Source organism: Halichoerus grypus, chromosome 6, assembly GCF_964656455.1.
Source record: "Halichoerus grypus chromosome 6, mHalGry1.hap1.1, whole genome shotgun sequence".
In the NCBI taxonomy this organism is placed as follows: domain Eukaryota; kingdom Metazoa; phylum Chordata; class Mammalia; order Carnivora; family Phocidae; genus Halichoerus; species Halichoerus grypus.
Genome location: NC_135717.1, coordinates 130,007,989 through 130,029,912, shown reverse-complemented (window position 1 = coordinate 130,029,912; position 21,924 = coordinate 130,007,989). Strand labels below are relative to the sequence as shown.

Below are 21,924 nucleotides of genomic sequence, written 5' to 3'. Positions count from 1 at the left end.
ATAGGTGCTGTATAAAGCATATTGCCTGGTTATTAAATCAGTACTGTGAGAAAAGCACTCATATACTCAAGTGGAAGTGGTGGGGCAAATAGAGACTTTTGTAGTGCAATGCTTACATTTTGTGTTGTGGTTTCTGATAATACTCAACATTGCATTTGCAAGGAGAAGAGTCAAGGATCCAGGATACTGTATCATAAGCAAAAATGATGCTGTTGATTGTATTGGTATCTGAAAGTTGGTAGATTACATCTAAGATTGGAAGAACATAAAGAATTGTCTGACAAATGGGATATAAACATGAAACAGCGTGATTTCCATTTTTTAAGTTAATTACAGCCTACAGCAGTGTTAATCTTTCCTTTTTGTCATTGCTTATAAAGGCCTTGTTAGTTTTATGAAGAAATCGTGAATCATTTCAACCAGAAGTACATCCTAGAACAGAATCGAGTTCCTCAATTTTGAAACACAGCCTACTTATTTGGGAGAATTAATGTTTTCAGATGATAAAGCCTACTTGAAGAATTAAATCACTGTAATATTTAATAGTTTACAATGTACAATATGGTTCTTTTTAATCATTTAATGATTTCCTATTACAACAATAACCACAACAAACCTATCTTACAGTGTGACCAGAAGTACCATTTGGATCATCTAGCTTGACTAGATTTGCTAGATAATTATTTTACATTATGTCTACTCAGGCCATATACATCTTATTCTTGAAAATGTTGAAGGTTGTCACTCAGACATCTCTTATCTTATATAAATGCCCCATGCAAACTGGGAAGAATTCTTCCTTTCTTTTTTAACCCTAATATTTGCCATCCTAGATCATTACTCCTGTATTCCAAGCCAGAATAAATCCTTTTCTGTATTTAAATATAAGTCACTTTACTTAGATTTTCATGGATCCATCACCTCTATGATCTTGTCACTTAGTGTTTTGTTCGTTCAGCTTCTTGCCTAATTGTCACAGATATGCTGAGCTTTAGTCCTTCTGTGTTTTCAGTTGCTCTCTTCATGGTTCTGTAGGTTATTTTTATCTCTTTCTCAAAGAGGTTGGATCAGTCCATTGCAATATACATCTTCTTTTGCCAAACCATCATTCCTTCCCTGTTCTCAACATAGCTTCTCTGGTCTTACTCTAAATGTCCCTGTCCCTCCATTTTGCTCTGGATGCCATTTCTCACTTCCAAGAGGAACCTACTAATTCTGTGTGTCTTTATTTTCCTGCAATACTAATGCTCTGTCATCTGCTTGTAATGCTCTGTCATCTGAAATATAACATTTCTTTTCATTTCCTTTGTTCTTCGAGCTGATTATTCTTAGTGCCCACTGAGCCATTTTATTCCTTTTTTCTCTTCCTCTTAGTGATATTCACTGATACTTATTTATAAATGAATCTAGGTGAAAGACAAATAATTTGTACACTATATTTGCATAGTTCTTATCCTTTTATGCCTTCATGTACACTATAGCTTGATCCTGACATTCCTAAGAGGTAGATGAGAAAGTATCTCCCTCTTCTATAGGTGAGAAAACGAATGTTCAGAACATTTTAAATGACTTGTCTCACAGCTAAGTCAAGGTTAAGACTCAGATCTCCCGACTCTTTCTCCTATCCCGTACCATATCACCTCTCTCTGGCAGAAGGATTGCAGTCCATTAAAAGATCTTCACTACATTAGAAACTGGATGGAAATTAACCAAACGCTTCATTGTACCTTTGCAGATGAGAGCCCCTACACTAAATCCGCCAGCCAGACAAAGCCGCCTGATGGAGCGTTGGCTGTGAGGAGACAGAGCATCCCAGGTTAGACCAGACTGTTGGATTTTTCAGCTGTTTTACTTTTGAACCCTGTTATTTGGTGATCCTAAATAGTTCCAACTTGGTAATAAAAATCAATGCAATTTCATAGGGTGTAGACTGCATTCTACACAACTTGTTCAAAGGATATTCAAAACAGCTAGACTTTGGAAAAGCTTGCCAACTTGTGAGAAATCATCTTATGTGCAAATCCTTTGTAAAATGACTTGAAGTTATGTCAGCTCTCACTCATTTGCTTACTCTCTTCTCTGTTTCCAGGGGGTGACTTTCACAGCAGCATCTATTTCTTTACTAAGACATACAAGGCAGAACAAAGGGGTTCAAAATTGCTGTGGCAGAACATATATTTACTGAATAACAAATTGGTCCTTTCTTCTTAGCTCTTTGAACATGGATTTACTTCCACTGGGCAACTCTTGTAAAATTCTGGGGCTTTGTCTCTTTAGGAAGCTGTGATTAGGATTCTTTAATTCAATAAGTGATACCTGTTTTTTAAACAAAATATTTTGGACAAATATCTTAAAATACCTTTACTCCAAAACTTCAATATTTTCAAGTTTTGAGTTTGAGAATGACACAAAAGTTCTAAAGGAGGAGAAAAATTCAAAATACTATGCAAGCTTGATGTAAACTAGTTAATCCATGGAAAAGCTCTCATGGAAGCAACTGTACTTAAGAGAAGGGTTAAAACCATTAATACATTTAGACATTTATCAAAAATAATGTCTTTATATATTTTATACGAGTAAATTGAGTACCACTAAACCTTTGCTATGGGATTTTAGAGCATAGTAGTGTAACAATTCAGAAATAAAGCAGTGTTTCCAACATTAAATTGAATGGTTTGGCAAAGTCTGTCAGTGAAACGGGGATTTTTTCTATTTGAATAAGAGCAATATGAGTCCAGTTTCTGAGCAACCCTGCTAATGATTATTATTTACTTTTATAAGAATGACATGTGGTTATTTTTATTCTTATTCTGAAGGCTTGGATTCATTATGAAAGTTCATGGCTTATAAAGAGGCTGTAAATATGTTATACATCCTTGTTTGTGTGCTTTGAAGATTCTAAAGTAATTTGAATTCTGTAATTGGATGGCATCACCCAGTGCTGAGATTTCTTCTATTCCATTCTATAAAACATCATTCTTAATGCTAGTCACATTTAGAAAAACTACTGTAGTCAGCTGTGGGCTGTGTTCTCTACTTTCTCCTTGTCAGCAGTAAGGAAGTACCCAAAGTTTGAAGTTCAGGAATGCCAGTTATCCATCAATTCCTTCCTGGCTTCTCTGCATTACCTGGTATGCACTACTCCTCTGTTGGAAAGAGGGAAGAGACTTCCTAACGTCCTTACCACTTTATGTGATGTTGAACAAAAGCACTGACTATAATCTTGTTTTCTTTTCATGGGTTCTCTAGTGTTACTAAATTATAACACATGTTTGAGGGCTAAACTTTTCCCTAAGATCATTAAGTAGTTTTTTAAGTTACATGCTAGGTACACAGAAGTCGTTCATCATAATCCTTAGTTCATGACACACAGTGATTCTTCATTACAGAAATTTTTCCTTTGGTCCTCCTTATATCAGTTTAATAGAATCAATTTATTTAGAATCACAAACCTTTTTTGTAGGCTTCATAGGCTTATTTTCTTAGGGTTTAAACATGGACAAACACCTTTTTGTTCATCTCTAATGAGGTGGCATCCAGAAGGGTTCAGGGTCTTGAAAATCCTCTTATTAAGAACAGTCCAAGAAAAAAGACTTCACCAGCCAGAGGGCCAAGAAACCAAAATGGTTAATAGCTGATTATTACTTACTATATCGTAAGGAGAAAATTAAGGAACTTCTTAGAAACTGCTTCCCGACTGACTTCTAACACTTGAAGTTCTGAACCTTTACTTACTTGACTTTACTGTCTTACTTAAAAGTACCTATTAATTCTTGTTCTGACAAAAAAAGGGGGGGTGTCCTCCCTTGATCTATGGCCAAGAAGTCACTTAAGGAGAGATCTAACCCAGCATCCAGAAGTCTTGACCCGTCACCTACTTTGTTTACTACCTTTACCCCTACCAAGTCCATGAGAAAGAAATGCACAGAGGAAGAGTCTGGGAAAATGCGCACTCTTTATTAATTGTGGAAGCTTTAGCTGAAAAATCCTGAAATGTTCTCCTGTTGAACTCCATTGGACCACATGGAGCCATAAGAGCAAAATGCAAGTTTGCAGCCTTTGTTCCTTTCTCCTGTGCTCCCCTCCCAATCTTACCCTCCTCAAAGGTGTTTTACCACCTTGGTAGCAAGGAAAGTTGTGTCTAGAGAAAAATGCAACAAGGAATTGAAAGAAGGCCTAAACAGGTCTTTCTTGGTTAATCTAGCAGACCATGGATCTTCTTGGTGAAAAGATAACTCTCAGGGCAGATGCAGCCCTACAGCCATTTTGCTGCCCCAGATACCATAAGCAAACACAAGGAAGCTGGAACCTTAAAGGAGCTATGGTTTTCCTCACATCTACCCCCAAACTCCACTCTCAACAATCCAACAGTGCTGACTGAATTTGATCATTCGTGTTAGCACTTTCTCTGATGGAAGGAGTGAGAGTGTAGTGGAGGAAGAGTGTAAGGTAGTGGAAGGCATATTAAACTTCTCGATCCAAGTTTTATGAAAGCTTAGTTCTTTGAAACTTATTCTATAAATGTAGACCTGGTGCTCCCTGGAATAAATAGTTATACACGTACACATATACACAAGATTTCTTAACATGGGTTCCACTATTTTCATGGCATAACAAGGAGCAACTTGTAATAATTCTGTCCCAAAGAGGTAACCTTGAATGTTAACAGAGATATAATTTGCTTTTCATTCATATCAAGACCCACATCCCCTGTCTAAACTCAGAATTACTGCAGCAATTATTTTATACTCACAAGTCAAATATGTGTCTTTTCTTAAGTGACAATTCTAACTGTAAATCCTTTCATCCTCCTCCTTTACTCTTCTCAAAAAAGGGAATGGATTAAACATCTCTTAGGAGCGAAATACATTTGCTTTGGATAAAGAGGAAATGCATTATTCATGTTATTTGGAAATTGGTCATTTCAATCATGTCTCTTATGACACTAAATGTGCAGGAAAAAAGATTCCTTAGCCTTTCATAAAGTTTTCCAAAATTTTAATAATGATGATAGTAAAAAAATGACATATGAGTGTCTCTACAACACTGAAGTTTAAATATAGATTAAAGACCTGTTAAGTCTGTTAAAAAATATTGAGGAGTCATATTTTCAATCTCTTTTCTGCCCATTTTTTTAATCAAAGAGAAGATGATTTCCAAGTACAAAGATATTTTGAAGTAACAGATTCTACCACACATCTATGTTTATTAAAAAGAATCTCTTGGGACGCCTGGGTGGCTCAGTCGGTTAAGCGGCTGCCTTCGGCCCAGGTCATGATCCCAGGGTCCTGGGATCGAGTCCCACATCAGGCTCCTTGCCCAGCAGGGAGCCTGCTTCTCCCTCTCTCTCCTTCTGCTTGTGCTGTCAAATAAATAAAATCTTAAAAAAAAAAAAAGAATCTCTTGATCTGTTCCCATTTATTTGACAGATTCCTGGTGAACTGAAATTTGACCACTTGAAGGGTTTGTCCAAATTATTGGAGGAAATCTCTACTGACTCCTAGTTTAACACATTTTGCAATAATTTGTTGCATTACCAACTTAGAGATAGATGAAAGATTTAATTATGTCTGTCTAATATTAATGTAGGGAAAAGATAGGCCACTACTGTAGACCTCAAGGCCTAGAGTTCATGTATTATTTATTTGACATGCTTCCTCTTTCCAAGTAGGATAGCTTTCTTTGATTACGCTAGTCTTGACAAAGATTTCTGGGCAATTCACAAATGCAAGAAGACATCAAGCATTCACATCTATTGTATTTCCAAACTTTGGTGCCCCAGGAAAATTATCTTAACTCTAGCCAGAATGAGCTACAAAAGTTTGTGTGAGATTTTTTTTCCTCCTAGAATATAAAAAAAGACACATCAATTTGGCCATAATGGAATGAAGTCTGTATCAGTCATTCTTCCTTCTCACATTTGGATTATTTGCTGGGGGAGTAAAAATATGATGGAGCTGAGTCTGAAATGTCCATTACCCAAGGTGTACACACCCAAGCTGTTTAGAATACATCCAGGAAGGGTCAACACCTACGGAAAAATCAGTCTGGAAAATACTACCAGGCCCTTGGCACCACAGAGAACCTGGCAACCTTGAATTAAGGAGGAAGGTTCTGCCTTCTCTGTCCAGCATTTCCCAGTCTTCGTTAACACACAATTTGACACTACATTGGTCAACATTCTCATTATTACGGCACATAGAGTGTGACATTTACACTAGGATTTTATAGCCGTAAGATTGTTCAGGTGTATGAAGGGCATGTACTCTGGTTTGGGGCTGGTTCTCCTTTCTTCTGTGTGGTTCCACCATTGAGTTCCTCCAAAAAATGAGCGAGTCCTACTGATGGCAAACTAAGGTCAGTGGAATGGAGCACAGATGAAATGTCATACAAAGAAGGCACCGCACAACGTACACGTGTATCAAGTCACCACATTGTTCACTTAAAGTATCTTATGGTTTTATCAATTACATCTCAATAAAGCTGGGGAAAAAGAGGTAAAGGACCATTATATTTCCAATGTACTCTCAAATGATTTAGAAAAGAAAATCTGATGTGTGTGTGTGTGTGTGTGTGTATGAAGGAGTGCTGCATAGTGTTCCTACAAGTTTTATAATTTTCAACTTATTTCAGAGATTAAAAGTCCAAAAAAAAAAAAAAAAAAAAGAATGGAGCCGTGATGCACCAATGCTTCCCAAAGATACTGAGTCCAACTCTGCTATTAGGGAGGGCGGGACCCACGCGGGAAAATAGCAAAAGACAAGCAGCTTTGCTACTCAGTCAGGCTGTCCCTGCATCCTCAAAAGCAAGCAGTGGCCAAGGTCAGGACAAGGGGACTCAGGTCTGGGATGTGCCTTCCCAGAACCCCTCACAGTCAGCATTAAGAACACAACACAGCAGTGTTTACCAGCGTTCTGATTATTGAATATTTAAGAAATGAGCAAAACTAAACCACATCTTTAGCGAGAAATTTCTCCAATGCTAAAACCAAGACTATTGGTAGCTGCATAGATATCTGAGATTCTGTCCCTACCCCTACCTGTTTGTTCTGTCCATAGTGCTATATCTAGCACTCTCTGAAATTAACGCATCAGTTTATTGTTTTTTTTCTTTCTCATTCCCTCCAATGTAAGCTCCCAGAGGGCAGTTACCGTCCATGTCTTGCTCCCGAGTGTGTGTCCAGTGCATAGAAGAGTGCTAGGCAACTGGTCGGGATTCAGTCAGTGCGTGTGGAATGAAAGAGCAGGTGCAAAGCAACAGGCAGCTTTGCTCTGGGCAGAGGCCATTACCTTATGACTAGTATACTTTCTTACAAAGCAAGTGTTAACCGTCTCTGTTTGCCATGTATTTTCTGACTTGTGGAATGCTGTGCAGCAGCTGTTCACCTGGGCCTTAAGGCTGCACCAAATAGGACATTTCTAAGGAAATCATCTGCTGCCCAAGACTAATGAGTGAAATATAAGTCAGCTAGAAGCTAGAGAATTTTAAAGGCCACAGGTCTCCCTCCAGCCTTATCTGTTTCCATTTGAGCAGAAGATGTCTGTGCAGTCCTAGAACACTGCACAATGCAGAAGGTCGGAGCAGAATTTAACAATAAAATTGACAACATGAGAGTGAGTCATTCAAGTGTTCTGCTATAGGAAAAAAGGCTAAAACATACGTGAAAATAACCAGAGTCTATAAATGGACTGATGCAAGGCAGAACTTATTACTTATCATGGCAGGTGCACATTAAAGATTTCCCCCGGAGAACTGATCCATTTTGCTGTGTGGCTGCTCGTACATACTGAGCTCTCCAATAACACTGGGCAAGACGAGCCGGCTTGATTTGTGTGTTCAGTGCTGCCGCTCTCATTAGCAATTCAGAAAAATGACAGTCTATTATGTTTGAACTTCTCTCACACCTTAGTAAACATGGCTGAAATGTAATAAAGTGGTACATATGCAGCAAAGAGTTTTTAAACAATAATTCTCCTAGCATGCCATTTGGGGGGAATTATTTGTAGTGAATTAGTACTGTGCCTCGGTATCTCCCGAGTGGTGGCATTTGGTCAATATCATGCTCCGGATGCACATAGTAATCAGACGGAGGGACTGTGATGGCCAGCACAGCCTCCCAGCGTCTGAAGACCATTTTACAAGGAGGCTCAAGGATATGTGGACAAGAACCATAAGGAGAAATCCTTTTCCCTCTGTGACTTTTGCACTGAAGAAAAATTAATTCTCCCAGTTTCCAAGTTAGGGAGACCTTCAATCAGGGTTTTTAAATTAAGTGACTTTAGAGAATTAGGCTGGGTGAAAGTTGTATTGATTTGCGCTAGGGAAAGTGAAGAACCATCTTACACAATTTACTGTAGAATAGAGCAGTTGGGCCCACCAATATTCCCTTTTGTGTGTGTGTGTGCAAAAAAAAAGTTTTTTTACTATTAACATAATGTATTATTTGTTTCAGGAGTACAGGTCTGTGATTCATCAGTCTTACACAATTCACAGCGCTCACCATAGCACATACCCTCCCCAGTGTCCATCACCCAGCCACCCATCCCTCCCACCCCCCTCAACTCCAGCAACCCTCAATATTCTCTTATTACATGACTTGGAATAGCTTCCCAAGTTTCTGTCACTCACACGTCATCCTCATAATGTTGGCTATGTATCTGTGTTCTACCTATACTATAATTAATGTGGTTTTCAGTAAATTTAAATTGATTCACTTTTTTCTTTGCTTTGTCCAAACCTTTGTTATCTGTGCTTTGATATACTAATTATATTTTCTAACATAAATTTTTAAAATTTCTAACTCTGAAATTTTTTTAAAGGCTACATGTCCTCTCAGATACATCCGTTAATGTTTATATACACCATACTTCAGGAAGCACTGGTTTGGAATGAGATTCTTCTCAGAAGAAATGACTTCAAGAATCCCAGTGCTGTGTACTTTGTTCGTATGTTGCTAAGTAGTTGTAGATTCATAGTGCAGACATGGGTCATTTGAATGGGAGTAGAAGGCACTTAGGGCTTTTGCTATAAAATGAGAAAGAAATACTGAAAAAGAAAGAGGAGGTTGAACAATATTAATCCAGAGCTTAGGGATAGACAAGAATGCATTGATCATAAGAGTAACCTAATCTAGAAAGAAAAAGTGAGGGAAGCTATAGATAATTATAAAAATACTAATTGCCATTCATTTCATGCTATGCTTCAAGTACTGGACTAACCATGTTGATAAATATTGTTTTTTTCTTCCTTAAAACTCCTTCAGGAAGTAAGTTTGCTTTATTCTTCTCCAACAGATGAGCAAACCTAAATTTGGAGAGCTAAAATAACTTGCCCAGTCACAGGGCCTGAAAAATAGTGGAGCTTGGGCAAACCCTAGATAAAAATCAAGTTCAACCAGAATCCTGAACAGTGCATAAAAGGAGAAGGTGGGGGAGACAATCCTTAATGAGTAAGAGGTGTAAAGACTTTGACTTCTACAGACCACCTGAACCTGTGCTCAGAAGTATACAGAAAATGTAGGGAATCCATCTCAATCATAACTGACTGGCGCCCTTCATTGGGGTGGGTCAGTGAGTGAAGGCTGAAGTCAGGGGGATCATACCATGATTTCTCTAAGTAACAAAGGCCTAGGAGAAGCTGAGGAGGAAAACCGGCCATGCTTCAGGCTGTGCTATAATTTCTTCTATACATTTGTGATTTTCAGGGCTTCCAATTCAAAGGAAAAAAATTAAAATTGGCCAAGCAGACTTGTGAATACTTGTTCTTAAACTGGTAACACCGTAATTCTATACTTCATGTTTCCCTTTTTTTTTTTTTTTTTTTTTATTTATCTGAGAGAGAGAATGGGAGACAGAGAGCATGAGAGGGGGAGGATCAGAGGGAGAAGCAGACTCCCCGCTGAGCAGGGAGTCCGATGTGGGACTCGATCCCGGGACTCCAGGATCATGACCTGAGCCGAAGGCAGTTGCTTAACCAACTGAGCCACCCAGGCGCCCCATCATGTTTCCCTTTTAAAACCTTGGAATAATACAGAGCTTTAGGATAACATTGAATAAATAGAATCAATCACTTTGTTCTGTGGCAGAGCATTTAACCTTGCAAAGAGGCTTCTAAAATCAGTTCATATGTATCCCCCATTATCAGATTAAATGAGTAAAGACTGACTCCAGGCAATGTACACTCTCTCTCTCTCTCTCTCTCTCTCTCTCTCTCTCTCTCTCTCTATATATATATATATATATATACATATATATATACACACATATATGTATATAATTAAACATTTTTAAAATTAAACATTCTTATACATTCCTAAAGTCTATTACTGAATTAGGTGTTAAAATGATGTTACAAGACTTCTGCATCATAATTGGGAGAAAATACTTTACAGCACCTGCCAAATCTCTTTTTCTTTTTAGGAGTTTGATTGCATCTCTGGTGCTTTCCTGTTTTCTGCATAGAATGTAAACTGTTTGCACATCGATTCCATGCCTTTTACCCTTGCATACTTGGCTGCATTGCTTTTATTTTTTCTCCAGCCAAGCTTTTATTTGCTCCCTAAATCCATTATAATTAACATGATCTCTCATTTTTTCATTCTGAGTTTTTATCAACACTGACCCTTATACAGCCATTCAACATTTAATTATGCAACAACTTCTTGGGCACCTACTATGTGCCTATTACTGTTCCAGGTACTAGGAATATCCTACAAGCCTCTGTCTTCCTGGAGTTGGCCTGTTAGTGGAGGAGACATATACATTCAACAAGTGCCTAACATAAGGTCAGACTTGCTAAGTACAATAATGTGGAATAAACTAGTATAAGGGGTAGAAAGTAGTGGGTGCAGAAAGACAGGGGCTCTGGGTTTGCAAGGAAAGTCAAGGATGGCCTTTGGGAGGAAATAGCATTTGAGGGAGCCTAAAATGAGGGGTAAACCGTATAATGTTCTGGAGGAGGTGGAGTATAGACCAAAAGAACAGCAAGTGCAAAGGCCCTGAGGTCAGAACAAGTTTGGCTTGTTAAATAAACTTAGAGAAGGCCAGCATGGCCAGAAAGAGAGAAGCAAGACTGAGAGTGGTAATAAATGAGGTCAGGGGATGCCTAGCTGATTCAGTCGGTAGAGAATGCAACTCTTGATCTCAAAGTTGTAGGTTTGAGCCCCACATTGTAACTTAAAAGTGTAGAGATTATTTAAAAATAAAATCAGAAAGAAAGAAAGGGGTGGAGGGAGAGAAGGAGGGAGGGAGGGAGGAAGGAAGGAAGGAAGGAAGGGAGGGAGGAAGGGAGGGAGGGAAGAAGGAAGAAATGAGATTGTAGAGAGAGAGAGACAAAGGTGGTTCTGTAGAGCTTATAGCCAAGGTAAGAGTTTGGAATTTATTCTGAGTGTGACCCAAAGCCACTGCCAGGGTTGAACAGTTGAGGTTTGATACAATTTTCTTTTTAAAATCTCTCTGGCTTCTATATGGAAAATAGACTGAAGGAGACAAGGGTGGAAACAGGAAGATCAGTTGCCATTGCAGAATTTCAGACAAGAAATGGTGGTGAGTTGGGATGCCTGGCTGGCTCAGTCAGTTAAGCATCTGCCTTCGGCTCGGGTCCTAGGATCAAGTCCTGAGTCGGACTCCTTGCTCATTGGGGAGCTTGCTTCTCCCTCTACCTGCCATTCCCCCTACTTGTGCTCTCTCTCTCTCTCTCTAACACACACACACACAAATAAATAAATAAACAAATAAAATCTTTTAAAGAGAGAGAGAGAAAAGAGAAATGGTGGTGAGTCAAGCTAGGATGATGAAGGTGCTGGTGGTGAAAAACGGTCAAATTTTGAATAAAGACCCCCAAGAACCTACTAAAAAATGAGATGTGGAATGTGAGAAGAAAAGAGGAGTCTAGGATGAGTCCATGGTTTTTGCTCTTCACTGGATAAACAGAGGTGCCATTTACTGAGATAGAGAGCCACTGAAGAAGGCCTAGATCAGTGGTAGAGGGAGTAGGGAACTCAAAGGAGAAGCCAGTGGAGATACAAATTTTGGAGTCAGCAGCCATATGTACACCTCTGGGGATGAGTGAGATTGTTTAGGTGTGTGGATAGATTATGATGGGGTCCAAGGCCTGAGGCTGGAGCACACCAGCCTTCAGAGGTCAGCAGTGAAGGAAGTTTCAACAGGAGACATGAACAAAACAGATGCAGTAGGAGGAGAACTGGGAGAATGTACTATCCTGGAATCCAAGCTAAGAACCACATGTCACTGAGGAGGGAGAAAGAAATTGGGTCAAATATTAATGATAAGATGAATAAGATGAGGGCTGAGAATAAACCATAAGATTCCCTAAGAAGGGAGTTTTTAGTGACTCTGACTAGTCTCAATAACATGGTATGAGCAAAAGCCTGATCTGAGTGAATTGAGGTGAGAATAGTACTTAAGTAACAGAGGCAGAGAAGGCAGACAATTTTTTCAACCTCTCAAAAAAAAAAAACTATCAAGAGGAGTAGAAATAAGGGACAATTGTTGGAGGTGACATGTGATCCTGGGAGTGAGGGACTCTTTTTTAAGAAAAATATGTAATTTGACTAACATAATATAATAAAAAATAATAATAATATGGGAGAGGTAACTGCGTTTGTGTACTCATATGGTTGATCCGGTGGAGTGGGAGAAATTGACACAGGAAGAAGAGGGGATAAAAGCACACAAAGTCTTTGAAGAGGCTAGAGGGAGACTATCCAGCATTCAGTGGATGAGTCAGCAGGAGGCAAGGCAAGCAGTCCAAGGTAAAAAGGCAAGCAGGTGGTAGATTTCCTGCTGAGAGGATGTGTGAGTGCTCTTCTGTGTGTGTGTGTGCGCGTGCGTGCGTGTGTCCTCTTCTGAGTACTATTTTCTTAGTGAAATAGGAGGTGAGATCATTACAGAGAATAAGGTGGTGAAGGGAATGGTATAGGCTAGTAGAGAGAGAAGGTGTCATTTCAAAGGCTGGGAGAGTGATTTCCTAGGGCAACTTCCAAGGATTAGCGTGCAACCCTGTAGATCTCTAACTAAATAGAACCCTCTTCTCTCTTACAAACCCTACCTCTTCAAATCAAAAAAGGATAAAATGAACTTACCCACCTAATGCTGATTCCCCATGTTGCCGCTTTCTATTCCATTTCCCCTGGGTGCTCTCTTCCAGCTTCTCTCTTCCGTGGTCATTTCTTTTTATGAATACCCAGAATGTTATGTGTCTTTATTAAACTTTCGGGCAGTTTAGATCATCCTGTTTCAAGCTGCTCTGCAATTATTTTTCTGCATTCTAGACTTATCTCTAATTTGAGATTAGAGTCCCTTAAATTCAAGAAGATAAGTCTTTATTAAAATTTCCCCCCACAAAGTTTTGCCTAGCAGCGTTCATGGCTCAGTGAAGTCCATGTTGGCTGTGTTAAAGACCACTTTCATCACTTACCTTAGGATCTGATCACTATTATACATCAAACATTATAAGATAATGGGATGGAATGATGAGTACAACTCATAATACTCTTACTCTTTCTCTAATAAATACTTAAACCTACCACACTCACTTGCGTGTGCGCACGCATGCACACATGGCACCTTTTTTTCTGTTTTCCTCTTTCAATATGGGAAACTCCACATCTAACTTCTTCTGCTTCAATATTTTTAGAGACAGGAAACTTACTACCTTGCAAGGTAGCCCCCGCTTTTTTTTTATATCTCTACTTGTTAGGAACTATTCTTCGTGCCAATGGATTGAAGTTTCCCACCTTATACCTCTACCCATTGGTTCTTCTAATTCTCCTGAATTTCCCCAAAGTAGGTTTTCCAAGTACTTTCATGCAGTGATCATCTCTTCCCCGAGTTGTTGTCATTGTTGTTGTTTAACCAGGTAAAGCATGTCCGTTCCTTCAGCCCTGCCTTCTGTGACGTGTTTTCCACGCCCTGGTAGTCTTTCTCAAGTTTGTTAATGCTCTTTACCGTGTGGCAGCCAAAAGTGAACCTTCCTCTAGCTGAAGAGAACACAGTGTGAGAAAACCATTTCCTTCCCTGACCTGGATGCTCTCTACTGGATTAATGCAGCTTTAGACTGTATTTTTAAATGAAATAGCGACATTGGTTTATACTAAACTGGCGCTCCGTGTGTCTTGTTCTCATGAACTGTTCCTAAGAGTTGGCCTTTGTGCCTGGAGCAGCAATGCTCTGTGTACTGCTGGGCGACACAGGACCCTTCATTCAGTTGTCTGCACATTTACTTCAGTTGTATCCCGCTAGTAAAATCTGAGAAGAGGAGAGAGGGGTACTAACAATTGTTGGGCATCTATCATGCCCCAGTCTTATTTATCCAAAAGAGATAGTTAATTATCTCAGTTTTACAGGGGAAGACATTAAGGCTTACAGAGGCTTGAGTGACTTGCCCAAGTTTGTGCAACAACAAAGCTGGCATTTGAGTTTAGAATCACCTTAATCCGGAGCTCCTCATCTTTCAGCTCTCAAATGATTCCGCTCATCTTTGCAACATGGTAGAAATAGTCTCTATTCCTGCTCATCTCATATATTTACCACTCTTCTTAGCAGTGAATTCACCACAGATTTGATAAGCATCTAACAGTGTTAAGAATTTTGGGCATAAGCAGTACCAAGGACCGAACTCTGAAGCACCCCACCGGGAACCTTGACCCTCCCCCTATGAACACTGATTTGCAGACTTTGGTTATCATCCTTAGTGAGGTTTAAAACCACAGGCTTTGAGTTCACAGTACTCTATTCTGTCCACAGGTTATCATGAGAGCTCTTTCTCAAAGCCCACTGAAAGACTCAAGTATGTATTTACATTATATTGTTTTTATATATAATGTTGATTTGTAGGCTTTATTCCTCAGTGGTGTAATAATCCTTTCTAAAATTTTGCCAGGACATGCCCTTAATCCTAGAGATCTATGATTTCCAGAGCCCTTCATTGTAAAAATTGAGATGCTCACTTGTTCCTAGTCTTTTGGCATAGCTTTCATTTTTGTCTTCATTTCATGTTCACATCTGTACATTCTTTTAATGCTGGGGGAGGTAATTTATCTGACTCTAGAAAGCTCCTTAAAATAGATTTTAAACAGCCAAGGAATTGTTCTAATATCACTTTACCTACTTTCAGCATAAGTTTTCTCATACATTAATTTTAAATTCTATCTTTTCTAGTTTAAGATCATTCTCCTTAGAAGCCACTAGAGATGTGCATCATTAGAATTGAGTAGCCCAGCATTTCACCATGCTAAAGGTAACATTAGCCCAGCTTCTACCAGCAGTAGACTTCTTCCCCATGTTCTTCTTCTGGCCTAGAGAACTTGAAAAAATTCTTCTAGTTGTCCTTAATACCTCCTATAGTTGAAAAAATTGTCCATATTCTAATAAAGCATATCCAAAACTATTCTTTCTAGAAGCCCACATGAAGGTGGTAGTATTTATGGTGGCAAGAACTCATCCTCTGCTCTCAGAAGCAAGAGATAAAGGGAAGAAAATATTAGGAGTTTGCAAAAAAATGAAATAGCAAATATTTAAATTATATCAAGGATACAGGAAAATAAGAACATATATTGTTGGCAGGAATATAAATTTCTTAGAAGACACATTGGTAGCATCAATCAAAATGTTTAAAAATATATCCACTTTTCCCAACATTTCTGGGAATATATCCTATAGCAGTCCTCATCCTTGTGCACAAATATGTAACCATAAGTTGCCTACTTATAAGATGTGGTAGTTTTTGAGAATCATCCCCATTCTATAAACAAATGCTTTGAAAAAAATATAAGTAGCCTCCCAACAACCACTGTCACCATCACTTGCTGCTTTTGAGATAGAGCATTATTAGCTTTGGAGGAGGGTGGCTCTGGGGATAGGAAGAGACCCCTCCCAACTTAGTGTTGAAAAGTGGGAACTGAGAGGGCTTTCAGTCAGCCATGAGTGGACAGGTGGGGTGTGGTTGAAAATGGGCAGGACTGGAAATAAAATGTGCCAGCAAATCCATATATACAGAGATGTTCATTGCTTATTAGTGAAGTAGCGGAAACAACCTAAAGTATCTATCAGATGAGGAATGATCACACAAATCATTCTAAGAAAGATTACAAAACTTCTAAAAAGTATGAAGTAGACCTATAGGCCATGTCATGAAAAGATCTCCAAGACATATGTGTTATATTGAAAAGAGCAAGTTATCATTGAGTTGTTTGATCCAATTTAGGTTAAATGTTAGTGTCTGAAAAGAGAATGGAAGTTTAGACACAAATTTTCACAGGGGCTTCCTCTGAGATGAGAGGAGGAATAGAGGGAGAGTGTGGAAGGGCACCCTCAACTCAGGCTTTGCTCATATACTTATGTATATTGAACCTTATGCTAAAGTGGGTAAATTTTTTAAGTACTATAATGACAAGAAGGAAAATTAGTGGATTAGAGCTACCTGGCAGAGCCATATCTCAATGCGCATACCAGACCCAACCCTACAGATGGAGACGAGAAGGAGGCATCTCTGCCAGCTGGCATTGTGGAGTCAACAACCTTCTAATACTTCTACATGTGTCAGGAAGGTGATCTGCAAGGGAGAACAACACAAAGGTAAGGTTGCCACCATTCATGTAAGTAGGAGAAAATAGAAGATTTGAAACAAAAACGATCAGTGGTTTCAAATATTTTAAGTCATATAGAAAAGGGGGTCAATGTGTTCTCCATGATCCCAGAGGTATAACTGGAACTTGTATGTCAGAGGTCACCAACCAACATCATCCCATTAGATCAGGGAAGCCTCTAGATGCATTTCTTTGGCCAGCAAATACCATGAGACGGTGACTGTTGCTCTTCGCTCTATTGCATGCCCACACCGCACCCTACGGATCAGGTGGCACACAGCCTGTTTCATTCGTTTATTACCTCTAATTAGTACCTGCATTTGGATTTTTGACCCCTGCTATAAGGGTAAGCTGCAGGAAGTCGGATTTGGAAGCAACTTACGGTAGAACTTTGTCAGAAGTACAGAAAGGCGGTATACCTCACTGGTTAGGAAGGCTCTGGAGTTCGCCTGCCCTGTTTGAATTCCAGCCCTGCCACCTACTGCTGTGGGGACTTTGGCTGGTTGCTTAAGTGTCGTGCTTTGCGTATCAATTTTCCCATTGTGTAAAATGGGAGCGTAATGAAGTCTAAAGAAGTTAATGCACAGAGAGCATCTATATTGGTTTTCTATTGCAGTGTAACAATATTACCACAGACTTAACAGCTTAAAAATTTCTGTGGATCAGTAATCTAGGCACAGCTCCTCTGGTCTTCTTTTTAGGGTCTCACAAAGCTGCAATCAAGGTGTCAGCCAGGGCTGCAGTCTCATAAGACTTGACTGGGGAAGGATCTGCCTCCAAGTTCACACAGATTGTTGGCTGAATTCAGTTCAGAGTTTCAGTTTCTTGCTGGCTGTCAGCCAGATGCTGCCTTCAACCCCAACATGGTTGCCTACTTCCTTAACCCCAACACGGTTGCCTGCTTCCTCAAAGCCCACAAGGGCAGGAAAGTCTCCAGCAAGATGAGCACTCCAGCCATGTGTGCAAAATCACGTACATGTTATCACATACATCCCGGCACCTCTGCCATGTCCTGTTGGTTAGATACAAGTCATAGGTCACACCCACATTCAAGAAAAGGAGCAACACAAGGGCTCGTGATCAGGAGGAGTTGGGGATCATAGAGGACCACACGAGAGTCTGTCTGCCACAGCATACTAAGTCAGTCTTAGTCCATATAAGGTGTTTAATAAATGTAGTTATTACTCGTTGAAACTGTCTGAAGAAGACATAGGTAGCTTTCTGAGAATATTAGTTTCTCACACTGGGTATTCAGACAGGTGCTAGATGGTGTTTATAGGCACATAGTGAAGAAAACCAAATGAAAGTAGGTCTTGAACTTTAAGGTTGTCTGTAATATAATTCAGTCACCAGACAAGGTGAAGAACTGCCCTCCTCCTTCAGAGTCTCCTCCAGCATCTTCCTGGGTTCATTGCTGCTTTTCTTCTGGCATGCTATCTTTTTCATTTTCGCCTGACTTCATCTGTAAAAAAAAAAAGGGAGGGGCGGGGGGAGACTACAGCATCCTATATAATTTTCTCTGGGAATTCTGAGTAGCTTTGGTCCCTCTTCTATAATCAAGCTTTGGGGATGGGGTGGGGAGGAAAGAAAGAAATATATTTTACCTTTACTAAGATTTGTAGAATCCCAAGCCCTATTTTCAGCTTCTCACAAAACTCTAAGCAGATTTGTGTATACTGCACAATAAAGGCCATATAACATCACCGGGTGTTTCCCAGAAGAGGGAGAGATGATAGATTGGATTTCTGGGTTCTCTCTAGATCTTGCGGCTGACAAACAAGGGTTTTTACCTGTCTGATTCATTCCCCAGCTCAATCACATGCCTCTGCTATTTGTAGAGAAGGCTTGGTAAACATGAACTTCTGTGTGGTAGCCCAGCTTTGGAAGGGAAAGAATAAAGCAATTCCATTGTGATAGCACAGAATTCAGAAATGTGTTTTTTATGCCTGAGAAGTTACTGATTTAAGATATATCTAGCCTTGAATGTTGATTTCATTAGTGCATCTACCAGCCCTATTTCTGCACCTAGCCTCTGAAAAATGAAGTAACTGAAGAACCTGTATGTGCCACACATGCAAACATCAAAATACACCCCGAGTCATGCCCACACTGACTCCTGGCCCTGTTGCACTGGGGAGAGTGGAAGGGAATGACTGAGGCACTCCACAGCCATGCTAGTAACTAAATATTAGAAATACAATAACCATAAAGCATCCCTGTTATTTCCTTAATTTAAGCAATTTCCCGGGAGAGTGTTGAGGTGTTAATTGCTTCTGCGCTTCTTTAGTTGATAGATATGTCCTTTTTCACCTGGGTAAGAGAAGCAATTATTGTAATGCTCTCCTGGGCTTGGTGAGATATTCTTTAATGGATTTTAAAGGCGTTGGTAGGGCATTGTGCTTTTAAAAAGAAGCTGTCCTTTGCTCTGTTCATACTTGATAACATGGGTGGGTATTGTATTCAGACCACATGATGAACCTGTTAAAGGAAAGTATGTAATGGGGAAAAAAAAGAGAATAGTGATTTTTTTTTCTAGGAAAAAATCCAGATTTCAGATATAAGAAAGATATGTTTGTATGTGTATATATATATCACTGAGTTGAACAAAAATTAAAACAATAAAAAAAGAGTAAGCCTTTTTTTTTTTTTTTAGATACTCAGCAGGGCATATTTCTCATGAATTTCAACACAAAGTTATTATTTTCTGGAACTGATGTGGCCTTCCAAATGAGGATTTGACAGGTCACTAACTTAATACAAATCAGTAAATATTCTTTTATCTGCTGTGTGAAAGTGACTTTCACAATCCATTTGAACCACAATTTGTTTTAATGTTTCATATTTACATTCAAGAAGAAAAAGAAAAATAGTCTTTTTTTTATTAGAATTTGGAACTTTTTTTTTAATAGTTTGTTTGTTTTTTTTAAGATTTTATTTATTTGACAGAGAGAGAGACAGCGAGAGCACGAACACAAGCAGGGGGAGTGGGAGAGGGAGAAGCAGGCTTCCCGCTGAGCAGGGAGCCCGATGCGGGGCTCGATCCCAGGACCGGACCCTGGGATCATGACCTGAGCCGAAGGCAGACGCCTAACGGCTAAGCCACCCAGATGCCCTGTGGAACTTTTTTTTTTGATAAGTGTCACTTGGGCAAATTGTCAAGCCGAGAGAGCCCAAGTGAAGCAAAATGATGTACTGGAAAGAAGGTTGAATTTAGGAGTAGAGTACCTGGTTTTAAGTTCTAGCAAATGATTTGCCTGATATGGTGTCCTTAGGCAAGTCATCTAACCTTGGAAACCTTCAGTGTTTTCATCCTTAAGATCCTGGGTTTCCATGAGAATCAAATGAGAAAATGCATGTGCCTCTCTTAAAGAAGCTCTATTCAGATGTAAGATGGGGTTACTAGAGGAATATCTAGGTTTTGTGGCACCTGAAGCTTTTACAATTGTGGGGGAGGCAGCTCTTCAAGAAAAGAACTCAAAAATACCTTTTTCAAATTGTACAAAACCATGTGACCATGTGAACATAATGAACCAGTTGCAAATATTTTTCAAGCAGTTGTCTCGTAATTAGCCCCAGACTAGAACCCTTACCCTTTGTTTCACTAATTATTACTAATCATATTTGTTATGACTTTTAATTGTTTAGGACCTGTATTTCTTACTAGAACATAAATTCTTTGAGGGCAGGGGCTAAGTCTATCTTGTTTACTGCTAGATAGCAAAGTGCTGAGCATTTAGCAAATTATCAATAACTATTCAATGGAAAGATGGAGGGAGGGAGAGAGGGAGGGACAGAAAGGACTAAAACATTTCATATTCAGAGTGAAACTACAAAATAGCTGGGTAAGGTTGTGTTCCCTACAGTGATGGAAGTACTAATACAGAGGACTGAACAGAGGAAATCTCAATGACTCCGGTTTGTCTGTGCATTCCCTGCTGCTCACCCTAATGGGAAACTTTTACTTTGGGACAAGAATATAGTTGTTTCCCATGTGGAGCGGAAGAAAAGAGTCGGACCAGGAGAGGGGCTAGGAGAGAAGTCTCCTGTCCTTGTCACGGCGGGGGGAGGGGGGGGAGTCAAAGGTAGAATGTGGGAGCTGTCCTTGATGTGGGAGCCTCCTCCTGTTCTGAATTCCAGTGAGGTCTCAAGAGGGTTCCAATAAAACTCAAACACACTGCAGCCTGCTGCCCGGCTTCTCCATGGAGAGTTGACACGGTTCCCTTGATGCCTTGCCTTTTGGTTGTCTGCAGTGAGTACACTATTAGTTTTCCATCTGTTCCTTTATTTGAAACGGATCAAGTCTCATAAAACAAGAGAAAGTCAAATAAATGCCTATGACATCTCTCACAACATGAGAGGGACTAGTTCACTGTCTTACTATTACTCTGGTGGCTTGGAGTCTGCCTGGGGATGGCCTTATTTTTCAGCTCTTTTCCTCGTAGCATTTCATTACATTCTTGTGTCCGTTGTTTAGCAATTACTTTGTGATGAGTCTGAACATCTATAGCATTCAGTTATATGAGGATGCAGTTTTCATGTACCCAAAACAGGTACAAAGTTCTGCATAACAAACTAATTTTTAAATTTCAGTTTCCTAATCTGTAAAATGGGAGTGTTATCCTCTTCACAGAGTTGTTCTAAAGGTTAAATATGATCGTGGATGCGAGAACATTTTGAAAAGTATTAACTGCTCTAAAAAAGGATGAATAATCTTAAAAGGTATCAGAATATTACCTTATTTTAATTTCTCTATTCAGTCAGGCCGTCTACCTCCATGACGGACTCATGGGTACTTAGGTATCCATGGAAGGAGGAAGCCAAGCAAGCAGAGCTCTCAGTCCACTTTGCCCTGATTATTTAAGTAATCTGATTTCTTATTGAAGTTTATCATCCACCCATTTCCTTTTCACGCGAATAAGACCCCAAGCATTGTCCTTCCAGTTATCTTTGAAGAAGCAGTGGTGCCTGAGCAGCAGTTAGCCCTCCATCCTGGGAACTAGCTAAACTGCTTAACCCCCTGATGACTAGCTTCACCTGACATCTGTCTGTCCCAGTGTCTTCCTTCCCTCCCAGGGTGCTCCTTTCTTATCACCCCTTGGCTGGACAAGACCTGTCTCTCATCCCTTTTGTTCAACTGGACTCCCAGACCAGACCATCGGATCATTCTGATCCAATCCTACACAGTAGCTCTGGCTTTTTATATCTAAATAGTTCTTCAACTTCAAACACTGGCCAAAAGGATATCCAGAAAGACATGCAAAAACCCAACAATATCTCATTAATCTGTCAAACAATTTTTGATACCTCTGTTTCTCCAA

General features: G+C 39.6%; 1 protein-coding gene across 7 annotated transcripts in view; it reads left to right on the top strand.

The window, feature by feature from the left end:
• The window catches only part of GRIP1 (glutamate receptor interacting protein 1), a 660,303-nt gene that overhangs the window by 466,968 nt on the left and 171,411 nt on the right, over positions 1-21,924 (top strand). For 6 of the 7 annotated variants that reach the window (XM_078076238.1, XM_078076241.1, XM_078076242.1 and 3 more), the window contains exon 2: positions 1,736-1,816. The exons of the other annotated variant lie outside the window; for it this stretch is intronic. In XM_078076238.1, the coding sequence (XP_077932364.1) occupies positions 1,736-1,816 (81 nt within the window). The remainder of the gene's footprint in view (positions 1-1,735; positions 1,817-21,924) is intronic. 7 annotated transcript variants of the gene reach the window in all.